Source organism: Varanus komodoensis, unplaced genomic scaffold, assembly GCF_004798865.1.
Source record: "Varanus komodoensis strain SLA01 unplaced genomic scaffold, ASM479886v1 scaffold13_1, whole genome shotgun sequence".
In the NCBI taxonomy this organism is placed as follows: Eukaryota; Metazoa; Chordata; class Lepidosauria; order Squamata; family Varanidae; genus Varanus; species Varanus komodoensis.
In genome coordinates this window covers 9,741,482-9,758,242 of record NW_025335408.1, presented here as the reverse complement: position 1 = coordinate 9,758,242, position 16,761 = coordinate 9,741,482, and the positions used below count along the sequence as shown (strand labels likewise).

At 41.6% G+C, this 16,761-nt stretch overlaps 1 protein-coding gene and 1 long non-coding RNA gene across 5 annotated transcripts in view; one reads left to right on the top strand and one right to left on the bottom strand.

The window, feature by feature from the left end:
* The window catches only part of ST7 (suppression of tumorigenicity 7), a 116,278-nt gene that overhangs the window by 98,515 nt on the left and 1,002 nt on the right, over window positions 1-16,761 (bottom strand). Inside the window, exon 1 of one of the 4 annotated variants that reach the window (XR_006413973.1) lies at window positions 14,629-15,052. The exons of 1 other annotated variant lie outside the window; for it this stretch is intronic. Coding sequence is in view for 2 of the 3 variants with exons in the window: in XM_044422977.1 (XP_044278912.1) it covers window positions 14,629-14,779 (151 nt within the window). In the remaining variant the exon portion in view is untranslated. Of the gene's footprint in view, window positions 1-14,628; window positions 15,053-16,761 lie in introns of those variants that run through there. 2 more of the 4 variants (XM_044422977.1, XM_044422976.1) reach the window with 2 other exon arrangements.
* Window positions 8,634-12,680, top strand: LOC123019866. Its single transcript, XR_006413975.1, has 3 exons — window positions 8,634-9,512; window positions 9,749-9,867; window positions 12,414-12,680. It is a non-coding gene; the product is annotated as an uncharacterized LOC123019866 (long non-coding RNA).

Sequence of the window (16,761 nt, the reverse complement as noted above, 5' to 3'; positions counted from 1 at the left end):
CCTGGCCATGCCAGCCCTGCTCAGTTCTCCCAAGTTCAAGACTGTGTCTTCCTTTATAGAGTCAATGCATCTCGTATTTATTTGGTCTTTCCTTTTGTCTTCTGCCTTCAACTTTCCCTAACATGCTGTTTTCTCTAGGGAGTCTTGCCTTCTCATGATGTGTCTGAAGTTTGACAGCCTCAGTTTTGTCATTTTTGCTTCTAGGGAAAGTTCTGGCTTATTTGATCTAGGACCCACTGGCTTGCCTTTCTGTTTGTTGGGGATACTGGCAAAGCTCTCCCCTTTGGCACCATGTTTCAAATGCATAAATTTTATTCCTGTCATACTTTCTTCACTGTCCAGCTTTCACACCCATATGTGATTGGGATGACAATACTTTCAATGATCTTGACCTTATCTCTGGTAAAATGTCCTTACACATGATTATCTTTTCTAGTTCCTTCATTGCTGTCCTTCCAACTCCCAGTCTTCCTCAAATTTCTTGGCTGCAGTCTCCCCATTAATTGATGTCTGGGCAGAGATATGTAAAATTTTTCACAATGTCAATTTCTTCATTATTAGCAATGAAGTTCTGTAGTTCTTCTGTGGACATGATTTTGGTTTTCCTATTATTCAGGGGCAGGCCTCCTTTTGTGCTTTCTTCTTTCAGTTTTAACAGGAGTCATTTCAAGTCACTGCTACTTTTTGTCACTACTACGGTATCATCTGCATATCTTAAATTGTGCTGTTTCTCCTGTCAATTTTCACTCCTTCGATTCTAATCCAGCTTTCCTTATAATATGCTCTGTGTACAGCTTGACCAGATAGGGAAATAAAATAAAACCTTGTTGGACACCTCTGCCTATGGTGTCCAACAAGACTGAAGTCACGAACGCTGAACCCTGATTCACCGGGGTATACTGTATATCCACCATTCTGTTAGGCCAGGGGTCCTCAAACTTTTTCTAAAGGAGGCCAGCTGACAGGTGCCAGCAGTGGGCATAGGCAGCCAAGGCGGTTCCGGCGGGGGGGGGGGCACAGGCCAGTGAGGGGGTGGGGCGCCCATGCACACAAGGCAAGGACGGGGGGAGCGCATGGGGCAAGCAGCCGGCTTGCTCACGAGGAGATCAAGTCCAAAATTACCTCCCCAAGAGCACGCTGCTGCCAGGCACGCACGGCAAGGCACAGGCTTGCTCATGAGATCATTTTCTCCAAGCTAGTCCAAAACGACCTCCTCATGAGCAAGCCGCACGCACACCCGTGTGTGCACTCAGTGAGTGCAAAACCTGTTAGGTGGGCCTGTTAAATGAGCATGGCAGGTGGGCCTTAGTTTGAGGACCCAAGTGTTAGGCACTCTACAGTCCATAGAAGAAAGTCAGTTCCAAAGACGGTCTGACAGCTGAAGTTGATCTGAAAAAACTAAATGGCATTCTATAATTTAACATGGAAACTTAGAAAGATTTCACCTTCTGGAATCAACTTCCCCAAGCAGTGTCTTTGTGGTGCTAATTCCCCAGTGTGTGATAATGACCATGGGAAAGATCAAATATAAAGGAAAAAGCTTGCATTTAATGAAAGAGCAATAAGGAAGGGCTAGAAATAATTGATAGCAGCGCATGCACACACACACACACACACACACACACACACACACAGATATCTATGATTGCAATAGTAAAGAGCTGCTTGGAGTTTAGAGAAAGAATCAGAAAGAATGTGAAGGACTAGAAGGAGGGAGAGGGCCTGTTGGAGAAGTAAAGAACTACACAGAAATACATACTAATCCTCTGAGAATCACATTAAATATATTACAGCTCAATTTCACTTGGAGGTGTTATGTATACAAGCTAATCAGATAGCTGAGACCAACATGTGCTACAAACAATTCAACCTGAAACATAACAGATAATATATTTTATTTATGGGAAGCAATATACATTCAGAAATGGCAAAAAAGAGAACAGTAACAAAGAAAAGCAGCACATAATTCAAGAAGTATTGTTCCCTTTGCTTCTCTAGCCTGGGTGCTTTATACTGAAGGGTGGCTTAAACATTCACCAAATAAATAAATAGCTCTTGAGAAGATAAAAGCGTAAGAACATCAGAGACTACTCAAATGCTAAGCTTATTTCTAGAAAGTTTGCTCACATAAGAATATTGTGTATGGTAACTATAAACAGTTTCATTTTTCCAGTTGCGCTAGTCCTGCTAATTGCTATATTTAAACACACTATAAATCATGCAAGAAGTTAGCTCTAGACTAAGCTATAATCAATCTTTGTCCTGTCTTAGCAGCTGGCCAATTTTGATTCAAACTGAATAAAATAGCTTTTCCGCAGGCTCAACAGTAACATCTTGTTGTTCCTTCTGGTGAAAGCACAAGCACTTCCATTCCCAATAAATGTGTTGGCCTGCCCTTGTGTGAGCTCTGTGTCCAGTGTATTAAAAGTGGGTCTGGAAGGCTTCTACACTAGTGTGCCAGAGCCCATATTTTAAAATCTTAACTCTCTGAGTGTCAACTTGGAATGTTACAAGAGATCATTAAGATTCTACAAATCCACAAGTATAAGCAAACACTTAATAAACTTTACAAAACAATTTCACAGTGTCTCCCAATGTATTTCAAAAGATTGTTTTAAATAAGTAGATCCCTGCATATTTAACTAATCAAATAAGCATATTTAAGTAATAAACCAAGAAGTGACATTTGATCAGACATATCCCAATTTTATATGAAGCAAAGCATGAATTATTTAATTTTCCATTAAAGGAGTCCCACTTAGGAATAGTCTAGCTCCTTCTGTATTTTAGTCTGCATGTGATCATGCTGCAGGACTGCCCATCTCTCTAACCCACAAGAGCAGGTCCTTTGAAATGACTGGCTGTTAGCACATCAATACATCCTAGGATACACAATTCACTTAAAAATGCAAACAGGTTCCTTGACGGACAGAAAAACCGGTGCAGTCAAGTGATCTTGCCAAAACAAATATCCTTGGCCTGAATAAACTAAAGTCCACTACTGTAGCCAATAACAGATAGGCCAGTGAGTGAAGAAGCTTCACTGTCAGTACTACTTCCTTGTCCTGGCTACATAGAAGGATTCTTCTCAAAACCTCAATGTAACCTCCCATTGGCATCTCACTCTCTTCTTAAAAAATCCCTAAAAATAACCAAGGCACCATTTGAAGAAAGTGATGCGAAGACACTTTTGTAAGTATCCATTACCTGCCAACAACCTCTAAAAATAGTCTTGAAAGAGATCCTGTGAATCAATTCCTGGTACCACTGCCATCCTATTAAGACACCGATTTTCCTACTCTGACATAACCAATAGGAAAAAAACTTCTGGTAGTCAGGGACTCATACAATTTTGATAAAAATAAAGGCTGTTTATATACAGATGCAGGGGTCTATCACCTAAAATACAGATTTAGAAACTACTCTCCATATTCTTAGCTGTGTGTGGTTCAGCATCAGTAATACAATGGGCCTTTTAATTCACAGTCAAAATCCGATCAACAGTATTTGGAAGTATTTGGGGCCTTGTCAGTCACTGGGATGTCAAGAAAGTGCAAGTTTACCTCTGCCAGGGTTCTTTGCACAAAGCAGGTGAGAGTAAAGTTGTCTCCTTTGTCCAGGTGAAACACTGACCTTACAGAGATAGAAGCTGGTAACCTTCTCTGGGAATATAAAGGAAAGGTCAATGGTGGTTTCCAGCGGTGTCACTCAACTTAAGTCCCACCCCTGAAGGTTAGAATAAGTACACCCAAGTGGGACAGGGCCCTCACGGACAGGCCACCTCCCTTGTCAATTAATGGTTTGAGAAGAGAGTTAGTATGGGACATTTGCTTTTAAGGCAGTGTGAAACATGTCTTATCTTGTCTGTATTTTTCTGTCCAGATTTGTCAACCATTAATCCTGTAGGGTTATGCTGCACATGGACCCAATTTGGTTTTTCTCCTCTTTGGACTCAAAAAATTATGCATTTTTGTGGGCTATGGTTTTTGTGTCTTTACTGTCAAGGAATCCAAAACCAGTTGGCTTGCAGTTAATTCCTGACCTCTGGAACTTCTTATGCCTCAACCTGTGTGTACAGAAATCCCAGAAGTGGAAACTTTGGACCTTGGAATCCCTACATGTGGGGAAGTACTCTGGACTTGGTAAGGACTTGGTTTGGACCCTTGCTAACCAGAGATCTAGACTCACAATACCAAGAAAGGTATCCAAATGACAGGATTGATTTTGGCCTCTGTGAAGTTGTGCTCTTCTAGAATCCCTTTCCTTCTCATGAATAGATCCTTCCCTTTCAGAAGAGTAGTTAAGATTACTCAGATCCTAAGGTCAAGAAGGAATGTTTGGGTAATTCATATCTGTTGCTAGGATCAACTCCCTCACTACAGGTGTATTTGGAACTGGATCTAATCCTCCCCTTGTCTGAGGAGCAACGGTAATCAGTTCTGGTCCCTTTCCTTGGTGTGCAATATCAAACGAATTTGTCCCTACATTGATGTGGAACTACTTCAAAATCTTACAATAAAATGCCATCAGTTATATGTTTTCTGAAAACTGTACCCATTAAGGTTATGCTTTGGGATGTGCTGTAATAAAAGATTCTCATGGATTTGAAATCTCCTGCATCACAGTGCTAGGACCAGGGCTCCAACAAGCTAAAGCTGATGCCAGATTCAGTACGTGCAAATAAAGTACAGATCTTCTCCATGAACTCTTCACAGCACATAATCAGCTTATGGAATTCACTGCCACAAGATGTGATATGTGGCACCAGTTTAGACTGTTTTAAAGGGAGATGGTACAAATTCTTGAAGTAAAGGATTATCAACAGGTATTAGCTATGATAACTAAATGGAACCTCCATTCTCAGAAGCAGAAAATTCTTGACAGAGAAAATATTTTTATCTGACAGAATGTATTACTATTATGTTTATTTTATTTCTGTACCGACAAACAAAACTTTCTGGGTGGTTTCTAATAATTCATAAAATATAGTAAATAGATTATAATTAAAAACATTCTAAAATCAACTTTAGAAACCAAATTTACTATAGAATTCACTATTACAAGATAGAATGATGGACACCGATTTGGATGTGCTTAAAAGGGGATCAGACAAATACATGTAGAAAATGATGAGGTTATCAATGCCTTCTGGTCCTTATTGCTATGTACCACCTCCAGAATTAAAGGCTGTGTCAGTTGCTGGGGACCATAGCTGCAAATGTTCTGCACTACTCATGTCTTGCTTGTGGGATTCCCACCAACATCTGGTTTGCCACTGTGTAAACAGAATGCTCAACTAAGTGGACACTTAGTCTAATCCAGCATGACTCTTCTTATGCTCTTATTAGCCATGCTAGCTGGGGTTAACAGGAAGTGGAAGCCAACAAATCTAGAAGGGCATAGGTTCCCTAACTGCAAGCAGTATCAGATGTAAGATGTTGCTGATTGACTGCAGAGTGGCACTAGAATATCATGGGGGGGGAGTGGTTTGTTTGTTTTTCAAAGGATGCTTCCATACATAGGGCAAGAAAGCTACTATGAAGGTTTGCTCACAGAGTCCTAAAATTAGGCTATTTCTTAGATAAACAGGCTATTTCTTAATTAAAAATGCAAATACCATACAACTAGGTTTTTACACTTATGCTGGATTTTAAAAAAACTTGCCAAGATAGGCTTGCTGTTTTGCCTTTACCACTCAGTTGGTTCCCACATACAAACATCTGCTATATATAGCTTCCCATTTCTGCAAATAGGCCAAGATAATGCTTCTGCTGATTCCAAACTTTTCAGCTTGGCCAAGGTATCTAGGGAGTTCTCCGATCAGGACCAGGCCTTTCCTCCTTGCTGGCTTTCCCTTTTGACATGTTCTCCTGTTTCAGTCAACTGAAACTATCAGCAACAACTTTCAAGTCAGATAATTATAATCATAACCCCTCTCTCCCACTTTACCACAGTGAGTTTCACATGCTATTTATCTTATCTCCTCAGCTACTCTTTTCCTATCTGACCTTGAATTCTGAATCTACTTTTCTCCCACAGTCCTGCTTGCTTAATGTGGAATGTAAGCCCTCAATACCAGATCTGTCTTGCTGCATTCTTTTTTCTTTCCCCACACAGTGTCTACTGCATTCGTATTAAATAAATCCTGGATGATAGCAATACAATATAGTCACGTAAAAGGTAGAAAGGCAGTTTAAAAAAAATGAAAAAAAAATCAACTAACCATCAGTTATTTTTAGCAAACCACATTTTAGTTCTATCAGCTTTCTTGGAAACAAAAGCTTCTCAGAAGTCTTTTTGCTGGATTGTCTCAAGCTTACTACAGTAAATATAACCTTTACTGCTTTAATAATTATTAAATCTTTACTTTAAAAATGGTGTTAGAAAGGAAGATAATAATGCAACACTGCACTAACTGGGTTTAAGTCCATAGATTACAAAAGGTGCACTTACTGCTGTGTTGGACTGCAGCCAGTAAGTTTACATTCTTGATTTCTAACTATACTTAAATAATAAAAACAAAATAGAAAGACAATGTTGAACCAAGGTATTAAAAACAGATTAAAAAAGACACACATCACCCAACATTTGAAAAAAATATGCAGCTTTAAAAATGTACAAAGAAATTATCAAGGCTAAGTTCAGGCTTTGGTTAAGAGTGTGGGACTGGGACTCGGACAATCTGGGTTCTATTCCTATTTGGCCATGGAGCCAATTGGGTGACTTCAAGCCAGTCACAGACTGTCCGCCCAACCTACCTCACAGGGTTGTTGGTGTGGGGATGAAATAAAGAGTGGAGGAGGACAATGATGTAAGTAGCTTTGAGTTTGCTATAAGAAAAAAGAAGGATACATATCTAATAAATAAATATTTGGGTGATTGTTACTGTTTCTTGTCTGACTCGATGGCTGAGCTGTTTGCGTTCCTTACTACTAATAATTATACTATTACAACTAGTATTTTTACATTACACCTTTTGTAATTTTATCTTATTGTCAATATCATTTGTGAACACTTTCAAGTTGTATATTTGATTCTCTTCGGCTTTCCATCTCTAAGGGAGATCTATTTCTATGGAACACAATGGACTTTAGCTAACTGTATCTGCTTATGGAGATGCACCAATTACCCTCCAAGTGCAGCCCAGAAGGAAGCATGAGGAGGAAACTTTGGCAAAAAGACCTCCTGACAGTCTCCGGTGGTGGTGAACCTATGGCACGCATGCCGCAGTGGGCATGCAGAGCGCCCTGGAGGCACGCGAGCCAAGTCACACCAGCTTCGCCCCAGCAACCAAGCATTGCGTAACAACGCACAGAGGAGCCATGTGCATGCTCGGAAAGGAGCAGCAGTGCCAGGTGATGACATCACAAGCTGCAACTCATTAGCTGTGACTTATCCGAGCTTTCGCATAGTCAGTCAGTGTGCTGCCAAGGATATATACTATATATTTGCTTGGCCTGGCTGTGATTTGTTTTTCTAAATTAAAACCTCAGTATTCAGGTTTTATTGCACTTTGTGATAAATAAGTGGGTTTTGGGTTGCAGTTTGGGCACTTGGTCTTTAAAGGTTCGCCATCAATGGTCTAGACTCTAGACCGATCACAATCAATTCTGTCAATGCTGCTCCTCCTAAAAAACTAACTGCTAACAATTACTATTGTTATCCTCCTTAGAAAATGAATGGTACCCATTTCATTTAATTTTTACTTAGTGGTAAATCTGCTTCTGACAGTGCAGTCCTATGCCAACTTGATCCTTTTGAGTTCAATGGCGCTTAGTGCTGACTAAATGGTCATCCATTTGTAACCTAAGTGTACAAAGTCAGAATAACAGTATAAATGTTCTCTCAAGTAAAAAGATTTCTAGCTCTAGAAAACTAACAAGTTAGGATAAAGGCTAGCCACCTCAATAAGAACTATTATTTCTACTATTAATACTACTTTTCTTAGTATTTCTTAGATATCTTTTTCAAATGTGAATCAAGGCAACTTACAAAGTTAAAACATACAACATTTAAAACAGCTAAAAAAATCAACTAAAATACAAACAATAAACAACAGTATCAGTGATAACCATAAAGCATTCAACTGATACATTCCATAATATCAGCTAAGTTGGAGAAGACTGTAAGATTCAATGTCTCTTGAAAAATACCTGTAATTAAGTTATAAAATTATGGCACTCTGTACCAACTATATAAAATTTAGCATACTCAGTGAACTCTACAAGCTTTCCAAAGTTCAGACAAACCCAATAAGAAATGTCTGAGATACACACCCATTTTAAGAAATATTCTGAAGCACAGCTCCCACTTGCTTACTCCCTGTTTCGTGCAGTATAAATTTACCTTCATTTACTGTTTTTTCCTAGTTTCCGTTCTCTCAAAGCCAGCTTGAGTGCTATTTGCTTGGTAGAAAGGCAGGGTACAAAGAAATAATAAATCATATTAGGATCTCTGTGGTGCTTTAGTATAAATCTAGTATTTGTTCATAAAGTTATAAAATATTTCAAGCCTATTTTAAATTATTAATTGAACTGAGGGCAACTATGGAAATAATAGCTCACTCCAGAGTTTAGCATCTTCCTAAAGGAAAATGGAGAGTCAAGGATGGCACCGTGGTGTAAACCGCTGAGCTGCTGGGTTGTTAGTCGAAAGCTCAGCAGTTCGAATCCACATAATGGGGTGTGCTACCGTTACTTTGTCCAAGCTCCTGCCAGCCTAGCAGTTCGAAAGCATGAAAATGCAAGTTGATAAATTGGTACCACTTTGGTGGGAAGGTAACAGTGTTCTATGCGCCTTGGCATTTAGTCATGCCAGCCACATGACCATGGAAACTGTCTGCAGACAAATGCTGGCTCCCTTGGGGGAACTGTGTCTTGTCTGCCACTGGGTTTAAATGCCTTTACAAGGCTTTATGACCAGGGCAGGTTCCACGTGAAAGGATACTGATGACTACATACAGGTTTGAACCTAGTTTACATCAGATGCCAAGATTTTACATATAGATATCATTTGCTATGTAAGAAATTATCAGTCTAACAACCAAATAGTTTGCTATTGTGGTTAACATCTACATTTTATTGAAAGGTATAGAAATATTTTTATTCTCATAAATAAAATTATTTATTTATTCTCATATATGTCATAAGAATATGTCATATTCTTATGACATATGAAAACTAGCAATGGTTATTTGTCAAAAATCAGGCAGAAGCTAAACATATAGCTGAACTTGAGCCTGTTCATACATAATGATGGCACTCATTAAATACCAATTACATATGAGCCAAGTCTGTGTCTCAATCTGCACTTCCTTCAGTGCGCTGCTTGACCTACCTCTTTAAGCATTACAAAGCCATACTAATGTTAAATACTTCTGTTTTCTGCTTCTATGAGAACAAACGTGCCATTCCGCGAACATTACATCCCAATGTCCCTTTCAAGAACAAAAGGTTTAAAAAAGATTAAGAGGAAAGTTAAGGAGCTCAGAAAATCATTTCTAACCCAAAATGGTAAGTCAAGACTTTCATCTTAACTTCAATGGTATATAAGCAATAAACAAGTACTATGGTCTCACAAACTGTGCTTGCTTTATACACATGTTCCCTTAGGGTATAATCCTGTGCATGTTTAGACAGAAAGAAGTCCATTGCAGGTAATAGCTAGGTAATGCTAGGGCATGTAGGACTATTAAAACATGCACAGAATTGCAACCTTAGCCTTTCATCCCAGCCCACTTTCTCTTTAGGTTGGAGAAACAACTGAAGCTCAGAAGACTGAGGACACTGACTTCCTTGTGGCATGCTGACCCTTTACTTTCTTCATAAGGGGCAGAAGGACCAAGGGGAAGTACAGATACATAGAACCGTAAGTTGTAAGGGAACACAATATGCAGGATCACAAATTGTGTCCACTGCTTACATGGCACAGAAGTTCAGATGGACAGTTTGATGTACAGTTACCATGCAGCTGACTGTATCGTTTGATATGCTCTCAGGTCTCCAATTTTCAGTGGTTCAGAATACACTGAGACTGCAAACATATTTTCCTGAAAACTATAAAAGCTGCACTAACAGAATTGGTTGTTGTGTGCCACTCACACAAAGATGGGGCTCCAGTGCAGATCCTCTCCTTGTCATCAAGGAAGGGTCTCAGCCAGGGACAATGCATCCACTACATCACTGTTTACAGAGTAGCCAACCTGAATACAAGGAACAATACTACCTGGAGTTTAAAAGAACTCTGTATGGTTATGGCTCTCTAAAAGGGCTGACGTTAATTTGTCAAAGAAAAGAAAGCAGCTTTCCCCTGCTGAATCATTGAGGCTGTTCACACATAACACTAAGCAATACCATGAAGTATTCTTTCTTACCTTGTGTATGCATTTGTGAGGTAATTATTCATAAGTAGTTTCCATGCACCACCATCCTCCCTCCAAATGGTGGCCTGTATCCCTTCAGCCCCATGGCTGGGAATCAATCCCACTATGTACCACTCCTCCTGCACATGTACCACTCCTGCCTGCTTCTCCCCTGTTGGCCTATATGCTCTCTTGGGCATGTTCTCAGGTGGCTGATTCTTCTTCTCCCCCCCTCCCCCCCCCCGCTGCTCTGCCTAGCAACTGCCTACTCGCTAGAGTAGCACTGTTGCTCTAGAGGAACTTTCCTTGTATGTGCTCTGCACACACTCACCTCTACCCCTCCCTTGCTCCAAATGTGTCTGCTCCACACACACCCTCGTGCAAGACCTCATCCTGCATCCAGATGCACAGAGGGCATCTGTGCAGACACCCATGCCAAGTGTGGAAGAAGCATGTCCTGCAGGAATGGCTTCCCATGGAAGCACATGTGGCATCTGGCTGAGAAAGTGTTCAGGCTGTCTGCAAGGAATATGTCAGTCACACAGCTGTGGTGTGGGCAGGGGCAGCAGGGTTTATTGCAAGTCCTTAGGAATACCAGGGACAAGATAGGAATGGTGGGGAAGGCAGGAGAGAGAGGGAAACCTGCATTTCTCAGAGTGATTGCCCTGATGGCTATGTCCACACACAGCCAGTGTGCTTCTCTTATGTAAAGCTGCCTTCAAAGAGCAGGGTGCTGGCTGCCCAGGTAGAACATGCATACAGCTATTTCAGAGCGCTGCTCCAGCAGAAGTGAACAGGGACATCAAGCATACCTGTTCTCCACAGTCACTGCTGCTGCAGAATGCCATTATGTTCCAGAGCTGCAGAGAGGCATTGGCAAGGCAGTGCACATAGAAACAGAGGAAAATATCTCAAGGCAGCCAATCAGAGCGCAGCCCCAGCTGCCTCAGCAGTTACTAGGCAAAACATGACAGCAAAAAAGGAAGGCTTCAGCATCTGCTGCTGCCATGGCCACCCTTGCTGTCAAAAGCAATGGCAGAAAAGGGGAAACTGTAGAAAAACCTTGTAACTGAATTCACACAGTTACATAACAACAACAAGCAATGGTGAAATGTGGAAAGCTTAGAATGCACCGTTCCATGGGCATTCAAGGTAACCAAACTTGCCATGTTTCACACATCAGGATCAACTTTATAGAAACATCCAAGTATGTTATTTGTTCACATCTCATGAAAATTATGCAAGATTTCACCAGGAAGAAAACAATTTATCCTTAAGTTTTTAAAAAAGTAAGTTTTTTTCCTTTGTCAAATCTTTCTGTATGGATCTCACATAATAATACCAAATCAGCACCCACAATTATTTTGTAGCATCCACATATATTGTTTCAGCAAACACAAATAGCTTTGGCTATTGGATGGCAAAATGAAATAAACAAACAGCCTTCATTTCTGAAAAACTAATTAAATTGGTGGAAAGAAATTATTAACGCTAGAACCATCAAACATACAAAAAACAAGCCTGGCTGAGCTAAAATCTGCACGGCTTCTCTAAAGGGAACGTTTACCACATCAATTTATTAATAATGGTTCCAACAAACTTGCATGTGTAAGCAATGGAACATTTATATATTTGGAATTTCAAAGGGCTTTTGACAAACTCAATCAACAAAGGCTCTTCAGAAAACTTTGTGATCATGTGATAAATGACCACATTGGATTGCTTACTGGTTAAAAAATAGAAAACAGAGGACAGGCACGTATCAGTAATTTTCCCAAGGGAGATAAATTAAACAGTGATTCTGTACAGTGTTTCGTGCAATTTAGTATTTAGAAAGTATCTGAAGTTGTGTGAAGAAAATTTGCTAAACGTGTAGGCTGCACTAAATTATCTAAGGTGTTGAAATACCAAACAAGCTGTTGAAAGCACCAATAAGACCTCCAAAATCCAAGCAAACAAGCCTCAGAACAGTAGATAAGTGTCCTTGTAAACAGAAACTCTTATTGCTATCAAAAGGTACTGTGTAGCTAATTCGTCTTTCTTCCCTTAATAGGTTTCTTTCTAGTAAGGAGAAAAAAAAAACCCAAAAAAGTAATGGGAGAAACCTGAGAGGCCTACAAGCTAAAGATGTCATCATCTGGATTTTCTATAAAATTCCATGAACAAGACACTGCAATTTCACAATTAAAGCTTAGTAATGAAACAACTTCCTTGTAAGTGCAAAAAAATGCACATCAAAGAAAAACCAAACCCTATACCAGAAATATACTGAAAGAGTCTGAAATGGTTGTTACTATACATAAAAAGATATTAGATTGTATTGAAAAGCTTACTCTGATTCTCCATGGCTAGTAGATTGCAAATAGGCTTTATGCTACATTCTCTCTTGCATTCAGGCATCTAGTTGCTTCCCAATTCTGGCAAACCAGTTTCTCATTACATCTGAACCTGCAAATTGAGGTTTGCAGTTACCCTCCCACTAATTAGCAACTAACTGGTTGCTAAAGTCAGAAAAACTAGTGCTAGCTATTAGGCCCCCAAACTGGTTTTAAATCCTTGTTTAGAAGGGAAGGGCAAACTGCAATTTGCCAGTTGGTATATGTCTTCAAACTATGATTTGCTTGATTGAGGAAGTAACTAATCCAAAAGGGAGGAAGAAGTGTGCTTCCACAAGTCTCACAGGTGGAGTTAGGAGTGTTACATATGAATACTGAGTAAAGTTTTGCTGTCCCATCTCAAAAAAGGCACCATTAGAGCTAGAAGTTCAGGGCAAGTGAATCTCACACTTTAGGGTAGACAAGCCAATGAAATTACCCTCCTAATATTATTATGAAAGCAAGGAATTGCTCCAGGCTTCTTCACTGATGAAACTCACTATCACAGGTTGCAAAAGTGGCTACCAGACTAGGAGGTATCAAAGCAGCACTGCACACAGCAGGGGCCTCACCATTAGGCCAAGCTTGCTGATCATCTTAGGGAACAAATGTTTTGCAGTTCCTATCCTCTTGACAGCAGCAGTGCTTGTTCTTTGCTGGCCAGGATTGCTGAACTCTCAATTAGTCCCCTTGTCCCAGCACTGCACAGACAGCCTCTGACCAAGGAACCCCAGGCAAAGGCAGCAGATCCAAGCGGAGCACCCCAGGAAGTCTTGCAAATACTCCATGCGCTGCTGGACTCACATAACATCTGGTGGTGGTTACAGTAGCAACAAAACTGCAGCTTCTGACTGCCCACTGCACAAGGGGCGGTGAGAAGCTGCCGTCGCTTGTATTGCACTGTGTTGCCCTATGGGGCAGTGGTAGAGGCTGTCCCATCACCAGTGCTTAAGACGTAACTGCCACCAGTCAGGGTGGCTCCTGGGGTCGCCATACTGTGTTTTCACCTCACTCGGCAAGATGGCTTATATTAGGTCGTCCCCGGTGAAGTTGCCAAATGTTTGGTCTATCGGCAACTATTAGCTATGAGAGCTGAAGGGGAGGGAGGAGTTCATGACTAGAGGCAGAATTCTGACCTAATCCAGCAAGGCAAATTTTTACTTTAGGCTACTGTGGCCTAAATCATAGGGGGGAGGGGGGTTAGGGGGATGCGACTCACTTCTGTAATATCCAGCTTTAATTTAGAAAGAAAAGGAGTCTTCTTGGCTAGCCCAGATGCCTCCCGCCCTTTCTCCCCGGCCCGGCACTGACTGCTATGGGGGGTCGCCGCTTCATCTACAGGCTGCCCCTGCGCTTTTCTTTTAACCACACCATTTATTCTCAAATTGAAACATTACTAGGAGGAAATACTGGGCGAAGAGGAGCGGGTGCTGGAAGAGAAAAGCGTGGAACTTGGCTCGAAACACATCTCTTGCTTCCAGGGGTTGGAAAGCAGCTGGTGAAAGGGAAAAAAGCGAACAAAAAGGGGGCAGCCTGAGAGACGCACACTCCACTTCACCCCATCCTACAACCTTGTGCGCGCGTGAAAATGCGATTAAAAAGGGTGCTACAGCTGCTACTTAACGCAACGGTTCTTTTCAGCCAGGAGGACGGCGGCGAGGGGCAGGAAAAGTTTTCAACACACAACATCTTCTCCCTCAGAGCCCATCGCCCCCGCAGCCCCTTCCCTCCCTTCCCTTCGCTCCCGCCATCCCGCTCAGCAGGGGCAGCGGCCACGTCCGTCCCTCTTTCTCTTCTCTGTCTCCCGCAAAAAGTTGCCCCAGCGGCGTCAAGTTTTTGCAAAAGGAGGCAGGGGACAAGGTTGCTCTCGCTCGATGACTTCTCCTTGTTTACCTGTGGTTAAATTGTCACTGATCTTTAGAGGCACCCTCAGGATGTAGACCAGGAAAAGCATGATGAAGAACCACAGGGTCCACAGATAAGTCCACGACCAGACGATGCAAGACTTGAGCTGCTCCAGAAAACCGGCCCCAGCTTCAGCCATTTTTTGAAGAAAGGGGGAGCGAGCGAGCGAGGGACTGGAGGAAGAGCAAAGCCACACGCGAGCGCGCGCTCCAGCCCTGCTGCTCTCTGCTGCCGCAGCCTCGCACACGGTGCATTTCTGGGATGATTCATGTCTCCCGAAGTAACGTGTCCCCTTCCACCTCCGCCCCCTCGCCCGGTTTCTGTGCAGGGCGTCTGTTTAAACCGCCACTTGAGTTGTAAACAAACACAGCTCTGAGGAGGGCTCCTCGTAGCAGCCCCCAGTGCTGTCTCGGGATTTCTCTGTGCGCACACGCACGCACACAGCCGGTGCTCCTATTACTAATAAAACTGCCATTGCCAATTGCAACGCATAAACTTACGAACTGTCTGCAGCAGGGGCAGGAACGGAGTGGAAGAGTCGGCAACGTACGTCTCGCACAAGGCCTTCAAGCTACTCTGAACTTTTTAGGAGCTTTTGACGCTGGCACCTTACCCTAGGGAAACATTCACGAGAATGCGCCAAATCTTGTCTTTGCATATGCTCCAACTACCCTATATTGTCTCTATTTTTTGCCTTGTGGACTGTTTGATTTACTTTCCTCTCCTATCAGCTGTCTTTATTTATTTATTTATTTATTTATTATTTATTTATTAATTAAAACATTTCTATGCTGCCCCATTCGCCGAAGCCTCAGGGCGGCTCACAACATAAAATATAATACATAAAACAAATTATCAATATAAAATAAGTCGCCCTGGCCAGATAAAATAAAATAAAATATAGTAAAAGATACAAGATTTAATTGCAGCTATTCCGTTATGCAACTAGAACTGTTCTAATATTCCAAAAATGGCACACCAATTTAACCAAATCAGGAAATAAATTATAAATAACGGCAACTATTTTATTTTTCTTTCATCTTTCAAGGAATGCAAGATGGCAAAGAGAATTTGCCTGTCTGCTGCTCTTTTATCCCACTCTTTGAGAAACATGGCAGAGCTACAAAAAGATGAACACATACACCTAATAATTCTGGAGATGAGGTAGTATGACGACAGTAGAAAGACTGGCCATAGTCCAACAGTATCGCCACTATGTTACACTTGCTCTACAAATAGGCAGATTGTTTACATGTCTTTTCAAGAAGTGTACACAAACACAACAGGAAGGGAAAACCCTTCAGCAATAGGTACTGGGAGCAGAGGCACTCAGCTACTGTTGCCTAATATCCTTACCTAAGGGACTTGTGGGCTTTCCTGCGCTAGAGGCAGTCAAGATGCAGCTGGACAGCCACTGAGAGGGATGTTTAACTTGGAGCCTACAGTGAGCAGTGGGTTGGACTTGATGACTTCTTGGCCTCTTCCAACTCTGTGATTAAAGCATGCGCCTTTCTGTGCACCTTTGCACTTGCCTATTACACCCTTACACACCTTTTCACATTTTGTTAGTTTGAGCAACTACACTGTTGGACTGCTGCATTCATTCAATGTGTTGATGGGCACATGCTAGACCTGAAGCAGGCAACCTGGAGTGTAACGTGGTATTTTTGGATTCTGCCATCCTTAGCCAGCACAGCCAGGGATTATTGGCACCATGGTATAATCCATCTGGAGACATCAGATGGCCTACCCCATTACACAGATTACACATACCTCTTAGCATGCAATCTGTACACACAATCTGTACAGCCCTGGACATGTGGACAATTGTTAATTCCCATGAAAAGAAGATTGTTCTCACTGGAGCATTTTAGAAAGGGTGCCTTTCGAGGCTATAAACCCAAAAGGAGTTACAAAGAGGTACCTAAGGCACAACATGAAGGTACTCAAAATGCAAACATGCAAGAATTAAATTATGTACACAGAAGGAAAAAGATGTATATAACCAGGTTTCAGTGTGTGTTCCCATGAAAAGGAGTAGTGATACAATGCATGGTTTTCTGTATGTTGCATATGCATGGAAATGTGTCACATGCACATGGTCTCGTTCAGGGTCATTAG